Below are 18,773 nucleotides of genomic sequence, written 5' to 3'. Positions count from 1 at the left end.
AATATCCAAAACATGTATGTATATATATATATGCTTATGTGGATGTACATGAATGGTGTTTGTTGAATGTGTGTATGTGTAGGTGTGTGGGTGTGTGTGTGGGTGTGTGTGTGTGTGTGCTTATGACTGTTGGAGCATATGGTGGTGCTCCTGGCGCTTGCTGTGCTTTCTGCTACCATCCTAAGCTTTATGTTGGCGCCGACCCGCATTATCCCGATATTATTTTTGTGTCTTCCGGTGCGTCAGCTCCTGTGCCACATCGTCCAGCAGCTTGGTGGCATAGCCACCGCTGCCATTGCCAAAGCCAGTTGCCAGCAGGATACCGTTCGTTTTGTGCGCACTGCCATTGGCCACGGCCGCCGCATTGCCATTGGGCAGCGGCATGTAGCCGTTCTTCAGGCCATTCGCATGGCCGTTGCTGAGCGTCGCATTGCCATTGGCCTTGGCCGTCGACGCCGGCGTCGTCTGGGCCGCGGGCTGTGGCAGGAACAGATCGTCGTGGGCATTGATGCTCTTGCAGTAGCCATTCGGCTTGGCGTGTCCGTTGGCCAGCAGCGCATTCTTCTTCTGCGAATGTATGTGAAAAGGAGGTTTAGTTTAGTCGGCAATCGGGGCGTATGAGATATATTGCGCATGCGACACGCGTTCGCATTTTTTGTACATTTATTATATATGCGTGTATGTGTGTGTGTGTGTGTGTGTGTGTGCGCCCCACAAAAAGCAAGAAACGCACATTATGCAATCAGCTGAGATGCCTTGTCAGCGTTTGTTTATTATTTTTATTTTTATTTATTTTTGTTTTCTTTTTTGCCTTTTCATTTGTATTTCGCCTCTTTTCCATTCAACTTTCACTTGCGTACCGCTCAATGGATGCTGTGGGTCGCCTCCGTCGCCGTCGCCGTCTCAGTCGCAGTCGCGGTCGACGTCGATGTTGGCCTCATGAACGTGAACGATCATTAAACGACGTCATTTTGGCGCTTTTGTGTCGGACAAAGCGGACTTCGTAAAACCAATTCCCCGAGACTCACTTGACGAAATTTCGTTAATGAATTTAGACCACAGTTATATGTTTGCAATAGGCAGCCCACCTTTGCCCCCTCCCCTTCCCATCCACCGAGTCTATCTGGCAGGTGCAGACATCGGCCGTAACCATGGACACACATGCTTATGATATAAGACTTCGCTCGGTTTTCGTTTTCATTAACTCACAATCCGGAATCTGGGATGCGAACGCATTTTATGTTTGTCATTTCATGGCTTTAAATGGCTTTGAGCCAACGTGGGAAGCCACGGACTAGGCCCGAGTTTTTTTTTTCATTTCTTTCAAATGGTTGATAATTATCATAATAGGCGACTTGAGATGCGGTTGCACCTCAAAAATTGTCTCATTTCCGGACTTGCGGCATTTTAGAAAAGGTTTTTGTGTGTGTGTGTGTGTGTGTGTGTGTTTTTTTGGAGCTTGGCTTTGGGGCACTGGGGCACTGGGGCACTTACCATTAGACGGTTTTTGTAGGCTGCCTTGTAGAACTCATTGAACAGGAAAAAGAACATCACAGCGTGCATTCCGATCCACCAGACGAAGGCCTTCGGGTAATTGCAGTCAATGAAGAGCAATTGGAAGGCGTGCACCATGATGAGAATGAACTGAACCTGTAGCCGTGGGAAGAGCCGGTGATTAATCAGATAAAATATAATTTAATAAAATTAATCAAGCACATTATAAACAAAAAATACAAAATGGAGCTAGAGATGACGCTCTAAGAACGAAAACGAACCTAAATAATTTCCAAAAGTTTCATTTTTTGGGTTTCTTTGTGTTTATTTAAACTTTGACTGAATCGCTAAAACCTAACTATAACTCAGCCAGATCAATATGTATTGAAGGAAAAGTCTTAATTTAATAAATTACTTGAAGTAATAATCTTTTCGAATCTTCATAATTTAAATTAAGAATATAAACCAAACTGTAGTTAAATATAAATTGTGAAAATATGCTAAGATATAGTCTAATATGTACACTGAGACTATCTAGAAATTATAATAAATATTTGATTGTATGTCAGTTTCTCTGTATCTCAATATCGGGTCTTTTAGTTATCGTTTCTGTTTTGGAGCATAGTGTATTGGGAGCTTACCATTTGGAGCGTTGTCAGGTACTTCTTCCACCAGAGGTACTTTTGGTATTGTGGACCCATGGCCGAGAACATGTAGTACGTGTACATCACAATGTGCACGAAGGTATTGAGCAGGCCGAAGAAGGTGCTGTGGCCACCTAAATGCAGACATAGACATATTATAGGGTATCTGACGGTCGTTTAGCCGCGGCTGGTTAACGCACCTGGAGTGAATTTGACACCGAACCACACGGACATGGGCATGCAGCCGTGATGTATGACATGCAGTGTCGTCACCTGGCTCGTCTTCTTGCGCAGCACGAAGAAAATCTGTAAGGGTATCGCGTGTGTGGGTTTAAGAAACTAACTAACAAATATGGTCACACTTACCGTATCCATGAACTCTGTGAACTTCGAGAAATAATACCACCAGCACGCGTGAACCATCTGATTTGGATGAGTGGGTAGGCAGCAGCGCGGAGAAGAGATTAAATATTCGATTAGCTCGGCTTGTTTTTGAAGATGGCAAACAAATGTTCGGCACACACACACACACACACACTTCTGGATACCCTAACTGAGCAGCATTTGAGCTTATCAGCATTTGAGATCGGTTTTCGTATTCGATATTCGTGCCGTCAATTAGGGTATACATCAAGCTCGGCGCTGCCGTCGCCTCTGTTTCATTCGCACACTCAATTTGTGGAGTCAATTTAATTTTTTTATTATTATTAAATCATGATCAAATTAATTTTGTAATTCAATTCAATTGAAACATTCATGCACACGCTTCGGTTCCAGTTCAATCATAACTTTAGGTAGAAGTATATTATTTTTCAAAATGCAGCAGATAGTTCAAGAAGATATAGTATAGTAGAATCGGGTAACACATTCAATTAATTGATTAACGGTTTTGAAATTTGAAATATCATAGTCCTGGCCATTTAAAGTAGAGTTTAATGCATATTCCGGGGTAAAAAAAGAGAGTTGTTTACAGTTCCCACTTGGATGGGTAGGGGTGTCGAATGTTGGGCGGGAAAGGGGCCCCAGACTTTTCTATATTCTGTAAGAGATAACGATGCGAGATACGAGACTTGTATCATTTTTTTAGATTAGTGACATTTTGAGAACATTTATATGCTGACAGTTATGCACGGCATACATACACACATGCTTCGATCTGGGTTAGGATCTGTTTTTTTTTTTGTTGTGGTGGGGGGGGGGGGGTTAGTTGTACTTATGTAGTATATAGTTATTGCTTATGTGTATGAATGTACAGATAGGTGCTACCTTAACTCTTGTGGAAGCCACAACTGTTAGCCCGGATTGAGTACATGTGTATGTAAGATAATTGTGTGTAGGGTAAGTATCGAGGTATTTATTTGTACATTATATAATAAGCCCAGAACCAATATTCAGGTACAAAAGCACACGCGCGCGCACACACACCAGCACAGCACCAATAGGAAGCACGCATTTCGTTATTCGTTATCAATAGCTTATCGTTATCAGTAGAGGCTAATCAATATCGTTATTTAACGGCTCGTTGTCAGTTTAACACATACCCTTAACGTTCTAGGATTATTACTATAGTCAACTGGCTGACATCGGAAGCTATAATGTCCAGTTAGCCAACCGGAAACTCCTATCTGCAAATGTAGAGTGTGTAAAATGTGTGTGTTTGTTTTGTCTTTTATTTATCGAATTTTGGTTTTTGATTCTGATTTTGATATTGAATTCGATTTTGTTGCGTGAGTTGTGAAATGATTTATTTTATTGTTTTTTCGTTTTTGTTTTGAGTTTTGAGTTTTGAGTTTTTGGCTGGCATCGGTTTGCGTTGGCGTTCGGTTTCAGCTGCTTCCAGTTCGTGGGCTGTAAAGAATTAGGCATGGCAGACACACACATACAGGCACACATACAGACACACATTGATATTTACTTGATATTTACCAACTGCACACACACAGACACACACATACAGACACACACACGCACATATAAATTTTGGCTGGGTTAGTAGACAGCGTTTAAGTGGTATTAATTAATAAAGCATCAAATTGTTTAAAGCGATATGTTTTGTGTTTTTTGATTTTTACCAATTGTTGCTAGCATTTATATACAAAACAAGTGATGTATATAGAATATATATATTTAATATATATCTTTAGCGATATTTAAGGCAGTTCTATGTCTAATTAGAAACCAGCTACACATTTGCTCGCCTCGTGTAGTATTTTGTATTAAATAATAAAATGCTAAAAATGGTTACAAAAATAAAAATGGAAAACAAAATAATATACATATTGAAAATCATGTAAAGCAATGCTGGTTAATCTTAAATATTTATACGGCTGTTCCTCAAGCGTTTGCATATATGTATATTAACTAAAATATTAATTCCAAGAAATATATACATATAAATATATGTACATATATATTCATATGACTGCCTAGTTGTATGCGCATAACTGCGTTCTTTGAGTAGAATCTATGAATCAGGGTCTGCTAAATGGGCGAGAATTTCCCTAGGCCTTCATTTTCACTTTTCAAGAGCTAAGCGCGTTCCTGCTGCACACAGTCAAATAGGTTTTATTGGCATTTAAAGACGAGACACTTACTCTCCTAGATGTGGCACTATCGCTATAGTCCACAGGCTGACAGCGGAAGCTGTACGAACCCCACCAGCCGCCCATTAAACACTAAAAACGAAATCAGATTAATGCCAAAGAAAATGAGATAGAGAGAACGTAAGAAAAACATAAAATAAAGTGCACATTAAAAGCAGCAGCAGCCAGTTGCCAGTTGCCAGTTGGCAGTAGCAATTGGCAGTTGCAGTTGGCAGTAGCAGTTGGCAGTAGAAGTTGGCAGTTGCAGTTGCAGTTGGCAGTTCCAGCAAGTTGTTTGTCTTTAAACGCTTTTCCAGGTCAGTTAAGCAAGCAGCCAAAACGACGACGCCAGCGATGTTGTTGTTGTTGTTGTTGTTGTTGTTGATGGATATTGTGGTTGGTGTTGTTCTTGTTCTTTTTCTTGTTGTTGTTGTTGTTGTTGTTGATGGTGGTGGTGTTATTTGGGTTGGTGTGAGTTTCACTTACCTCATAGAAGAGCCACGCGCTAAATACAACCTGTAACGCATTATAGATGACCAGCATGTTCTGTAGATGTAACGGCTTTCGATTCTCCATTAATCGCGGCCCAAGCACCTGTTACATAAAAAGAGAATGCCGCTTAATGATTATGTCATAGAGATGAGCAAGAAAATCAGTTGACTTCGGCGACGCCGAAGATGAAATACTCTTTCAGACATTTATTTCCTTACTAAGCACACTAAGGTGTTCTTTTTTTTCAAACAAAAACTCAATTTCTATATAGCTCTTTGCTGCAAATGGTTTGGATATTTAAGATGAAGAAGAAAGATGTTTTTTACCAAGAAATTAATTCTTGACCAATTGTTTTCATAGGAGCTTTAAGATTTAGTGGTTCGTTATGGACAGGACCTTGCTTGAACATTGTATAGGAGCAGAGTAAGGATATTCCTAGTAATATATAAGATATATGCCCACATTCCTTTTGGACCTAGTCCGACATATGTACTGCTAGAAGTTTTAGGCAAGATAGTTTGAAGAACTTTTTAAATTTATACTATTTATATTTATACTTTATGGGATCTCATTCAAAGCGTGACATCCTCTGTCTGTTTATTTAAATACTCTGTTTTCCACGCTTTGAATATCTATATGTAAATATATACTCTCAAAAATAATTATGGACATCGTAAAAACCCTGTTTTTCCATAATTATTTTTGGGCCTCGTTTGTCGTATAAGGAATTTAGCATTAACTTCTCCAATTGAATCGATGCTTCTCTAAGTAGTTACTACGCATTTCTCTGGCGGCTGCTTTTTTTCTGCCCTTTTTTAAAATAATTTCCACAAACTTAAGTCCTAATTTATCGTTGAATAATACTCCTGGAATTTTTTCACTCTTGACTCACTGTGCTGTCTGTGTTTCTTATCAACGCTCTGATTAGGTTGGTCTATTATAAAAACGCCTTATGATTAGAAATTCATATGTGTGAGTAGGCCATAAATAAAGCTTGCTCAACCCCAAAACAAAAAAAAACAAAAAACCGTAGACGCTATCAGTGGATACGCCCACGTAGTGCGTTTTCCGCATGGGAATAGCACTTGAGATTACGACGTAGACGCAGCTGGTCTTGTTGATATGACCTAAATCTGTGTATTAAGCGGCTAACCATATGGTCAAATCGAGATGCCATAAAAGAAACACGTGTTCGGCAGAGTGGGCGACAAATGTTGCCACCCCGATGTCGACTTACCTTGACCAGGTAGACGTATGTGAGGCACACGGCGAGTGTGGGGAAGGGTGATGACATCATGGGCCAGTCCTTTGTCCTTGAATCTGTGCAATTAGAAATGGGGCAAGAGTTACAAAACTATATTATATATATAAATAATGTATTAGTGAAAACTAGACCCGAACCAAAAGCCAAACCTGGTTCGATTAATGACTAACCAAGTTACACGCATCAAAACAAAGAACAGGGAATAAGTTCGAATACTGAAGCATTGTTTATGTTGTTGTTGTTGATGTTGTTGCTTTAATATGTTTACTAACTACGCACATATACTATACATAGTATATCAGTTAGATAACAAAGCAAGCGTCGACATTGCTCTTATCATCTGTACATCATTAGCATTGGGCATTGGCCCTCATTTGTCGCACGTTCATGTTTGAGACAATGTCACCAAGGCGATCATTAGCTACGCTAATGATAATGATAATGGTAATGATACTGAGAATGCTGATGATGATGGTGATGAGACGTGCAGCTCATCCTGTTTAATGGACTGCATAACAATTACATTTTAAGTCCAACTATTTAAATGCTTAGCCTATATATATATATATATATATATATATGAATAAACATATATCTTTTCGGCTTTGGAATTTCTTCATTCGCTTCATTTGGCATTCAGTTCAGCGATAATTGTCATAAAAATGCGTAAATTTAGCTGGGTGTTTAACTCATGAATAACTTATGCAACCAGACGAATAATCACGCGAATTTCGATTGCCCAAGCAAAAACTCAACAGAAAAAGCAAAATAAATAAATCAATAATAATTAAACATATGCGTTGGCAAATATTTCAATATTGAAAGAAAAGAAAAAAAAAAAAATAGCGGAAAAACAATCAAAGGCTAGATAATAAAAGTATCAAAAATTGATGAGCAGCGCACAACTGACGCAGCTTGATGAATAGATTAACAAACCGTAAAGAAAAAGTCCAAATAAAAAATTAATAAACGAATATTAATTAAGATTTCCAACTTGATTGAAGAGCTATGTGCCAAGTGAAATTGTTGCCGAAATATATAAATGGATTGCGAAACTTAGGACTAACTGGTCTGGTTATCACATTGGCCAATCGCAATCTGGGCCCAAACCAATCTCGAGTCGTAAAACATTTGAGGGCTCTTCAAAGTGTCAAACTATAAACTACATGTGTTTGGTTTTAAGTTTTAGATTAAAAATGTATTCGATTTGCTTTTGCTGTCAAGTTGCGACTGTGTCTGGCAATAAAGTCTCGAGAGTTCATATAAAAGTGCCAGAATGCATTGATTTTGGGTACGATTTATAGGTAATATACTCTTTTGATAGGAACTTGGGTAATGTCTTTTAGAAAGAGTATTTCAATTGCTACATTTTGCATTCAATTTGGTCTCAACATGCGTTAAGCATAGGAAAATATATCTCAGATCACCCAATAAATGATTCATATATATATTCATATATAAATGTATTGGAGCTCAAACAATTCTATTAATTTTCATTGTATCTTACTTTAAAATCTAAGCAATTATCATGTTTGTTTTTTTCAACAAATTACTTAGAAATAAATGTAAGATACAATAAAACTTATTAGCATTGTCTGAGCTCCAATGAACGCAAACAATTAATATTATATTAAAGTTTGATTACTTTGGCTTACTTTATGACCTTATGTGGAAGATCAACCGCATGTAATCTTTTTCATCGTCGTATATTCATACTAAAATATACCAAGAGATACAGAGCCAAGGTATTTTTATGATTGTGTAACCTATTCATATAGTTTACATCTTTTATGCCAGCTAAACTTGTTATAGTTACGTCTCTTTGATTTCACCTATGTATAATAAAGCATAGATGATAAAGGAAAAATTGGTTATAAGCTGACTTTTTAACATCATTTACTACATCATATAACTCGCATGAAAGCTATTGATGACAAATACTTGTATTTTTAAGTAATTATAATAACATACAAGCCAATTATATAAAACATTGCTCAATCACATCTTCCACATTTGTACTTGGTATAGCAACAAGCTACCGGAACTTATGTTGTGCGGCCAAGTTTAGATATAAGTACGTATATGCGAAAACTATTATATATCTGCAAGGGTATCTTGTTTATCTTCCGCAACACAATTCTTTCTCTTATTTAAAATAATAATTATTTCTGACTACCAACTTTTCGATTGCCTGCAAGCCATATTTTGTAGAAATGCTGTACTATAATATATGCCTGTCTTGTTGGATTTGTGGCTTGCAGAGTGGCGGCATTTGATGGCTGTTTTACTTCCGATATCGCACAAATAAGTCATATTACACGTGCGCCCTTAAAATAACCATAATACAAACACGCACACACACACACAAAGAGACTGCCGACACGCACAGGCAACAGACAACTAGCAGCTATGGCAGCTATATATAAGTATGCATATCTAAAATCGTATGGGTATACGTAGTCGTATCTATGTCATGTTGAAACATAATTTTAGCGCATTCAAATTGCTAAACATTTCTCAAAAATGGCTTGGGGGAGGGGTTGGGGGTCCATATGTGGTATAATGTATTCAGCAAATACAGAATATATACCTATACATATATATAGATATATCTCTAGATATGCATAGATTGATAAAGGATAAATTTGAAGAGAGCAACTGTCTACTGTATTTGGTTTTGGCCAAGACGTTTACTGACATTGAAATTTCTCATTATCAGTTAATTATTTGTTGGCCCAAACCAAGAGCTGTTTGAATCTCTCGCGCTCTCTTCTGTCCGAGCAATTAGTGAGCTGGTGTCAAAAATTACTCAATCATTTGTTAAACCTTTGCCGTTTTGCAGAGAAATGTGAGAAGGAAGAGCGACAGCCAGGCCAACAACATCAACAACAACAACAATCAAGGTTACACAAATTAGCAGGCCTAAGCATATGTATATATATATAGATATATAGATATAGATATGTATATATAGAGAGAGGTATGTAAGTGTTAGTCGCAACGCACATGCCAACTTACCACTATGTGAGTCCATATATCTGTTTATGCTCTCGATGTATTTCATAATTAAGGCCATTTTGTTGCTGTGTGTGTTTGTGTTTGTGTGTGTGTGTGTGTGTAGATGTTGTTTTTGTTTTTATTGGTGGTTCGTTCCGAGCTGCTCAGTAGTTTAATGCATCTAGTGCAATGCAAAAGGTGTCGAGCTGCAATGAGAAAATCAAAAAAGAAAATTACAATTATGTAAAATATATATGTATGTATATACCCATAAACTATATTTTAACAGTTTTTTTTTCATTTTGTCATTTAAACAGTGAAGCAAATAAAACACTAAAACCCAGCGGCCGCCTTTCAACCCAATAATTATTGCGATTGGACATTTATCAGTATGCAGATAAATGTAAAAGAAACTAAATACATTTATGCATATAAAACACACACAAACACACTCTCTCTCACACCTGCATATGTGTTGAGAAAAAAAGCCCAGCTGAACAGCAAGCCGGCGGCAACAGCAATAAAATGAGGTTAATAAACTAAAATCCAAAGAAACCAAAAAATAACACACACATATAAAATTGCCAGTCAGCATTCGAGCGGCATATTTACATGTTGTTTATAATTTGATGTTCTCGTTTTCGGCTTCGCCTTCGGCTTCGAGCTGCTGGTTCTAGTTCTGGTTCTGGCTCCGTCGATAAGCGCAGACTTTGAGCCCAGGCAGAAGATACGATATCGCACCTAATCAAGCGCATATCAATACAGATAAGCTCAAATCGATATTAATTTTGTGCTGCGGCCACGAAACATGCAGACGTACAAACGTAAACGTACAAGGCGGCGTATGAGTAATATTTATTTCAAATATGCTGAAAACATTCCTAAGCGCACACCCAGCTTAAAGGCTAAACTAAAGTTCTTAGCCTGCTAGACAGATATGTATGTATATATACACATGTTTATCGGATATATCAGAGGAAATGGACAACACGAGCATTTTCAGATATTCCTATGCTTAAAAGTGAATATCGACAAATTGTTAAATTAATATTGCGTATATAACTTTTAGAAAATAATATGCAAATTATTATGATTATTATTATATTATATTTTTATAGTGAATATTTCAATTTGTTTTGCTGACATAACAAAATTAAAACAAATATTCATATATTTATTCTGTAAATTGTGAATTAGCTTTATTTGTATTTGTGTTCTAAAAAAGAGCGTACGCTAAAAAAATTAAACGTTGCTCAAAAAATGTGGGAAAAATATTAGACTTAACCGTCTAAAAAAGTTCACTAAAGGAAGCTTTCACTGTACAAATATTGCTTAGGCGCAAAGTAAGTAAATATTATAGGAATTGTGGGCAAAAGTGCAATCAAAGTTCAAGGATAGACTAACAAACAGACCAAGCAAATATCTCTCACTCATACACAAACAAACACACACAGACACACAACAAACACACTCACACACACATACACGTGTGCATGCGGCACGAGGCAACTCTTTGCAGCGGGCGCAAAATACACAAATTTTTGTTGGCAAATGAAAAGTGCAACAGCCGCAGCTGCTGACAGCGCGTTCTCATTGTTGCCGCCCCCTGCACCAGATGCACCCCCGTTCCCCTCTTGCGTACTGCCACTTGTCGCTTATGGCAGACGCACTTCGCATAGCAATTTACAAATGTGGCCCAAACAAAATGCCGCACTTTATATAGCCATGTTAGCTCAATCGACAGGCCTCTGCATAAATAAATATCTAGACCCAAGTGAATAGCAATTGTTGACGTCACTTACACACACGCAGACACACACATACAAATAAACACACACACATACACATACGCATTCATGTACGTAAACATGGTCAGGCATTACTCATACGCCGCGTGCTGCTGAAAAAAAATGAAATAATATGCGCTGAAAGGAGTCTCGCTTGTCTAATTACCTCATTGCTGCAGAGACTGCGGACTGAGGTTGCACAAATGGGCCACAGCAAAAAATAAATATATATGTATTTATTTTTATTATATATGTATCTATAATATATTTAATTAGTGGCTGGCAATAATTGTATTTGGGCAGTTAAGAATACACACATCGCAACAATAAAACGTATAGCTCAGCAATTTATTGATAAGTCAAGCCTAACGTTAAATTACAATATTGTAAATGTATTTTACGTTAATAGCTGCAGCCCGCAGCGTTCATTTAGTATGACACACTCGAATATTGGGAAATTTACATGAGAAATCATTATTACACGGCACATTTTCGCAATGATGGCTTTGAATAATATATTGGACTTTGGTAACACACTCATGGATCAAGGCTGCATCTAACCGGTTCGAACCCGGAGCTAAACTATTCACCAAAGCTTGAGATAGCACAAAAATGCAATAAGGTTCGCATCAAAGCCTGACTGAATGCATGTGATGTGTGATGACGATCTTGACAGGATCTTTCTCAGAATCCCAAAAGGATTGCAAGAGTATGTAAAGTTCTGATTGCAGTTTCTATTGGCGTGCAAATGCCTCGAAGACAATTACCGAAGTGCAGGTGCAAAGAGGCCCCGTCTACACACAACACACAGTTGACAGCAAACAGAAAGTAAGCCATTGCCAGCTGAATGCAAATAAATTCAAAGTCAAAGGACGAAAGTTGATAATAGATGCAAACTAAGCCACAACAAAGCAAACACAGCTGAAGGCGCGCAAGCGGAAAATGCTGTCAATCGGGCTAAATAAAAAACAACAACAGTTATAGACGTAAGTCTTTGTCTTTGGGCTTTTGGTGCGAGTGGGTGGCAATTTGAAAGCGCAGCGAATGACACCACAAATAGGAGGCGACCCACTGCGGCTCAGATTCACCTTCGCACGGCCAGAAGAAGAGGCAGCGAAACGCGATGCCAGCGACGCTTTAAAGCCGTGCCAAATATTGCTATTTCATTGACCTGATTTTACAGCACGCTTGTTGTTGTTGCTGTTGTTGTTGTTGCTGTTGTTGCTGTTGTTGCTGTTGTTGCTGTTGTTGCTGTGTGCTCCATGTAAGCCCACACAAGAGCCAAAGCATGAAGCAACAATGCATACGAGCATGTAAAGCGACACCCCAAAAAAAAAACAAAAAACAGAAAGCATAAAAAAAAACAAGCAAAAGCGAACCCTAAAGCAAAACAGAAGCCGAGCCCGCAACGAATTCAGTTTCCAGGGCGCCGAATTCAGACAGCAACATGCCGCTTAACCGGCGCCACGTTGTCACAAACACACACACACGCACACACATACACGCACACACAATCACGTGATGACGACTCTCTGCTGTAACAGCCACGGCCAACCCCCTCCCCCGCCGCACTTCTGCTCCAATGAAAGCCTGCGCCCTCAGCCCAGCGGCTTGCTAGGGTTTCTCTTTGGTCTCTTTTATTTTGGGCCGCTTTTGCGCAGAGCCGCGCAGCGAATTTCTTGAATGAAAATCGGGTAATGAGAGCGCGCCTGGATCCGTGTTGATGTGACTCACACTCAGTGTTGCCAGCTGAGCTTTTTCCCCCCACCCCCCGCCAAGTCTGGCCGTTTTTCGAAGAGCGTTTGCACGCAGCGGGAATTCTAGCTTAAAATTTTTTTAATTCTTTTCAATTCTCTTCTAGTTTCTAAAAAAATTCCATGCTATATAATTATATATAATGCAGAGTACTTGTCAAGTCTTGTCTGAACATAAACTTCGATAAAATAAGTTAAATTCAAAGATGGCAAATGGCCCGTACGTTTAGTTATTAACTGCCAGACAAATATATCTGATTAATATAAGGCGAATGCAAAAAACCAAAAATAATTTCGATATACCAATTGCAAACATATTTATTGGTATTTTTTAAAGTAAAATTAAGTTATTTTCTGCCTGCTGGAGTTAGCTTTTTTTGCTTTTTATAAGCTGACAGCACTGTGCAAACACAGTGTTGGGCATTTGCTGCCAGCCCTGCCAGCAAATGGGAAAAAAGGCTAAAACAAAACGCGCTTGATGAAAGCGCGTTTAATGTGCAACCAACACGCCATGAATGACGCCTAAAAGACGCGTGGCTCGTCGTAATTGTTGTTGTAGTTTCAGTTTTTGTTGTGGCTGCTCGCATTATGTCAGTGAGTGCGCACTGTTTAAGTGTATGTGTGTGAGTGGGAGTGTGAGTGAGGAGCTGGGCCTCGCCTCAATTCTCGCCCAGCAAAAGGTGTCACGTGCGTTTTGAGCCAGGCATTATTGGGGGGCGTTCTCAGTAGGGGGTGGTTGGCTCGCGTTTTCAATTTCCCATTGATTTTTGTATGGCAACAGCTTGGTAGTTGCCAAGTGTTGACAGTGCTCGACGGGCCGGGTCAATGAATGGGCTCAGTCAAAGGTTGTTCGGCTGTTTGGCCTACAATTGCAATTATCTAGAGTGTTTTGCTGCGAAATGGCAGCGCACATGACAAGCAGCCGACAAGCGGCTGAAATGGATTTTGAATGGTAATTAAATGAGCATCTAAACATCTTTCCAGATAGCCCTGACAACTGGCACGTGTATCCATGAGATACATATTAGCTGTATCTTCTACAAAGGGCATCTAAACGGCAATTAGACGAAGGCTTATGTGATACGCTTAAATTGCCCATACATTTCGGCCCAGATACTTAGCTGAGATTTATTCCAATTAATTTAATTTCTATTTATTGCGACATTTGTAGACCAGGCCGATGACAACCGACAATAATCATAAAAAATACAACAATGGAATGCCTTTCACATCGGAGCGGCCAACAAAACTGGTTAAAAATTGATTGGAATTCGAAATTTGTTTAAATCGTAGCGAGACTCTTGTTGCCAAGAGCACACAACTAAGAGCTACCCTCTAAGCAGGATGAAGAGTATGCTAAAATGTAAGTTTCTTTGGTAACCTTTTATTTTTTTAATTTATTTATATTAGGCCACCGTTTTTGGGTATTTCCGAATAGCTTTATATCGCGTTTTACATCAGTAAATTTATGCCTCATATAAAGCATATGTGTTTAAGATTCGGCCTAAATAAAGAAACTCCGCCTACATGCCAAATTCCGAGTCTCTAATCTGTCCAGATCTTTAGGTAGATGGACCGTTCTGCTTAGTAGACTTTTCACTTTACAAATTTGCACAACTTTAAAATACCCCTTGTCTTAGTTTTTAATGGGTAAACATGAAGCATAAATTAAATATTATAAATAGGAATCAACTATAGTTCATCGACTGCTGCGCGAGTCATTAACTATATAAAGATATAGGTCCCGTTAAACTCTAAAATAAATTATCGAAAATTGTGTTAAATTAGCGTAGATTATCGTTAAACATTCTGATGCGAAAATATACATTAATTTGCATACGATCGAATCAAGTCAAATATAGCGAGCGTGTGTATTTTCAATTCAACAAAAACAATCACGAAATATGAATTAAAAACTGACTTGCTAGTATATGCTTGACTGGGCTTAAATTGTGGACAATGTGGACAATTGTTTTTTTTTTTTTGTTGTCATTTATCACTTGGACGATGATGTAATCCACGTAATGAAATATTCATATATGTGTTCTAAAGGGTTCCAGGAAAGTCGAAGTCAGGTAGAATTGGAAAGTGTTGTGTACCAAAACAATTAAAGGAACTTTTGATTAATACAAATTAATATTTGCGAAATTCTGTAATTATTTCAAGAGAAATTATATGAATAATTTAGCTCAATTGTCTTATTTCAGACATTTTTCCATTCAAAAATTTGATAAATTTAAGCTAACCTGAAGTTCGTTTATCTCACGAAATTCCTTTTTTAAATGCATATTTAATTTGATTTTCAACATTTGACCCCTTTTTTTTAAATATTTTATTTAGTCAATGTTTGTCTTTGCAAAACACAAGTTTTGTTTATTATTTTTAGCCCCAATTTACCTTGTTTTCCTAGTAGCGTGCGTTGCAGTATTTTTCCTGTGTATTGTCTTTGCTCGATTTTGTTGAAAATTTGTTTAATAACTATTTAATATATGCAAGCATGTATGCGAGTAGAAACGTGAACAGTTTGCCAGTGGCTATCGAAATTGGGAGGAAAACCAGTTGAATTTAGTTCAGATTCGATTTGATTGATTATAATTATAAGTGTGCGTCGGTTGTGGTTATATCGTAATATCAGTTATATCAGTTATATCGCTTGCATTAAGGATATGCGTGCGTGCTGTTGTTGCTGCCGTCGCTGTTGCTGTTGCGGTTGCTGTTGCTGCATTTGTTGTTATTGTAGAATTGTTATCAATTATTGAAATTGTTGCTGCAGCAGCTGGCATTTGCCTGGCAATCGATGAAGGCCATTAAATTCACCATTTACTTGTGGCGGGCGCGCACTCTTCGCTCTCAGCGTTCGCTTATCACACTTTGGCAACCGTTATGTGTATACATATGTAAATATACAAGCATATATTACTTAGTTGCGCGCGTGTGTGTGTGTGTCTTGTTTCAGTGTGGCCAAGTTCGCCGAATTGGCAGCGAAAAGCGCGTGTCCTTCCGAGCACTTAACAAATACACTTTGAATGCAATTCAGTAGCTAAACACGGCTGTCGCAGGCGACGCGACGCTAGGCACAAGACTCGGGGCGTCGGTGACTGGGACGGTGACGGGGACAATGACGAGGCGAGACAAGACGAGGTGACCGAGAAACCGAGAGAGGCAAAACCGCAGACAGCGACTAGCAAAGCACGACTAACTGGCTGCCGCAACGGCTGACTAACTAAGGCCGAAGACGCCGTTAAAGTCGACATCGTCGCTGCTGCGGCCGCTGTCGCTGTCAGCGTCACCGTCGCGGTCGCAGTCGCAGTCGCGAAATTGAGCGCGCAAGAGCTGAGCTTGCGGCGCCGCCAGCGTTGCCGCTGCCGTTGATTACGAACTTATAAACTTTGATATTTAATGCAGTATGGTGCGATATGCGTCTATATACATATATGTATAAATGTATGTGTAGGTGATTTTTTTTATTTCTCATTTTTGGGGTCTGTCTTTTGTGCTAATGTTCGAAATTTATTTAGATCATTAAAATGAGCTTCATAGAAATGTAAATTGCAATGCATTGGCGCGCCCAAGAGCTGCAGACAACAATAACAACAACAGGTGAATACGCTGGCAGCGACGCGAGCAGCGCTGTCGCAAGCTCAAGCACTGCTTGGCTCAGCTTGACTTGGCTTCGGTTCGATGTTGCAAGGGCCCCCCAAAAAGCAATAACAATAACAACAACATGCTGGTGCCGTCAACAGCGGCTGTTCGTAGATATCGAATTCGATTTCGGCAACGCGACGCGCAGCGCGCAGTCGCAGCTTTGCGAACGCGCCGTATACAAAAAAAAAAGAAAAAAAACCAAAGCTGCGCACTTGTCGATCAATTAATTATTACGGCATTTCACACATACACAAGCACGAACACATACACACGCGCATGTCTTTGGGTTTTTTTTTATAGGCTTCGGCTTTTTGTTTTCCTTTCGCCCGAAAATAAATTCACGTTTTTGGGACTTTTGCATTAAATCGAATTCATGGTCAAAGCGGCGATGTGTGTCGCCAAACAACAGCCACAGCAACTGCAACAACAACAACAACAACGAAAGCCGCAACGGTTAACAGGTAAACTTGACGAAATGGAAATTAAGACGCGCGCCGCCCTTTGTCGCAATCATCTAATTTGTTATTGCTTATCTATTATGCATATATATACATGTGTATATGTATGTATATATATATATATATATATGTGTGTGTGTGTGTTATTTATTGGGTCGCCATCGCAGAATGCAATTTTGTAATAATACAAACCCCCGCGAATATTCAAATATATTTGAAGCCACAGTCAAACACACATGCATATATGTCATATAGAAACGGGCACTGCCGGTATGCATTTCAATTAGGTTATGGGTGGGCGTTATTCGAAAGGGTTTCTGGAGGTGTGTGGAGGGGGAAGGGGGGAGGGGAGGGTGTTTGTTGGTGTATCAGACACATTTCCGCTAGACAGATTAAATTTAACGCAGCAAGCGCAATGCCAAGATGATTTTGATTGTGTGTGCGTTGGGTGGGGTTGGGGTTGGGGTTGGGGTTGGGGATGGGGTAGACAGACATTGTTCGTTTTGGGGTTTTTGGACTCCGACTCGGATTCCGATTCGGATCATTGGTCGCCACGCGCACCTGATGTACTCTTCGGCGGGCAGCGCTCTTCGAGTGGGAGCGTGCGCTCTTTGGGTGCCTTCTTCTTTATAAATATATATATATATATATAATATACATATGTATATATGAATTTTTTTTGTGTGGCAAGTGAATGTCTTGGAATTATGTCATATCTTCCAATGCCACACACTTGCCCACGAAACGTGCACTTTGGCTGCGGATGTGCTAGTTTTTGTTGTTGTTTTTGTTGTTGTTTTTGTTGTGGCTGTGGTTGTTGTTGCTGGCTGTTGTGAAGTTTGTGGTGTTATCGTTGTTGATTAATTAGCTGGCCAAAAAACGCTGGCCAACTGATTATTGGCAGGTGACAATGGGCCAACATTGAGCAATGCCAGCGATTTGGACAAAAGTATTTGGACTCAATTAACTTGGCCCGAGTGGGCAACACAGACAGTTGGACGGGAATGGTTGGAGGCAAGTTAATTGAGTTCAGGACGCTCGTGCCGCCGTCAGTGGGGGCTGGTCTGGTTACGTAGCTGTGCATCTGATTATATAGATATTATATTTAACTAATAGATTAGCTCATTTATCGAGTGGCTAGACAAAACGTTGCCCACAGATAAGCTGCTGACTTTTTGTAGGCGGAAACTGGCACATTTAACGGGCAGACAACAGTTTTTATATTACGTGTTTCTCTGAGAGACACGCGACTTTGTCGCGGCACGAGGATTTCAACGAGGACGCAGCACATGATGAACGTAACACACATTAATAAAACGTATTTTTTTTTTGTTTGTTTGTCACGTGTAATTGAATATATCTCATGTTATCATTTTTATCATTTATATTTGTTATTTTGTGGCAATTTACTTTTGTTGCAGCAGTTGGGCAGGCAGGCCTAGGAATTAATTTGTGCGCGAATGTGAATTGAATGCGAATTTTTTCATTTATTTAATTTTATTTAATTTTTTTTTGGTCTGGCCTGACCCAAAAGCGAACCAGACAAGACACAACCCAAAGCGAAATGCAAACTGAGCTACACGAATTGGGCGAAGAGCGAGCGAACCCCAGAGAAATAAGTGAATGCGGTGCGTCAGCGAGAGAGGGAGATAGCAC

The 18,773-nt window shown here is 39.2% G+C and overlaps 1 protein-coding gene across 7 annotated transcripts in view; it reads right to left on the bottom strand.

Moving 5' to 3' along the window:
- Positions 1–71: 71 nt before the first annotated feature.
- LOC135438788 (very long chain fatty acid elongase AAEL008004) overlaps positions 72–18,773 on the bottom strand; it is a 34,307-nt gene continuing 15,605 nt past the window's right edge. For 2 of the 7 annotated variants that reach the window (XM_064697279.1, XM_064697280.1), the window contains 9 exons: positions 9,495–9,679; positions 6,450–6,532; positions 5,207–5,314; positions 3,680–3,763; positions 2,505–2,561; positions 2,339–2,444; positions 2,136–2,272; positions 1,495–1,650; positions 72–567 (listed from right to left, as the gene is read on the bottom strand). In XM_064697279.1, coding sequence (XP_064553349.1) covers positions 220–567; positions 1,495–1,650; positions 2,136–2,272; positions 2,339–2,444; positions 2,505–2,561; positions 3,680–3,763; positions 5,207–5,314; positions 6,450–6,532; positions 9,495–9,552 — 1,137 coding nt within the window. In that variant the 5' untranslated portion in view covers positions 9,553–9,679 and the 3' untranslated portion in view covers positions 72–219. Of the gene's footprint in view, positions 568–1,494; positions 1,651–2,135; positions 2,273–2,338; positions 2,445–2,504; positions 2,562–3,679; positions 3,764–4,732; positions 4,814–5,206; positions 5,315–6,449; positions 6,533–9,494; positions 9,680–15,411; positions 16,180–18,527; positions 18,676–18,773 lie in introns of those variants that run through there. The other 5 variants (XM_064697278.1, XM_064697283.1, XM_064697281.1 and 2 more) reach the window with 5 other exon arrangements.

The sequence above is a fragment of the Drosophila montana genome, unplaced genomic scaffold (assembly GCF_035044405.1).
Source record: "Drosophila montana isolate Dmon_TW-CO22-7 unplaced genomic scaffold, ASM3504440v1 contig_3848_1, whole genome shotgun sequence".
Taxonomy (NCBI): Eukaryota; Metazoa; Arthropoda; class Insecta; order Diptera; family Drosophilidae; genus Drosophila; species Drosophila montana.
Note: the sequence above shows the minus strand (reverse complement) of the source record. Positions and strands in the feature narration are given on the sequence as shown.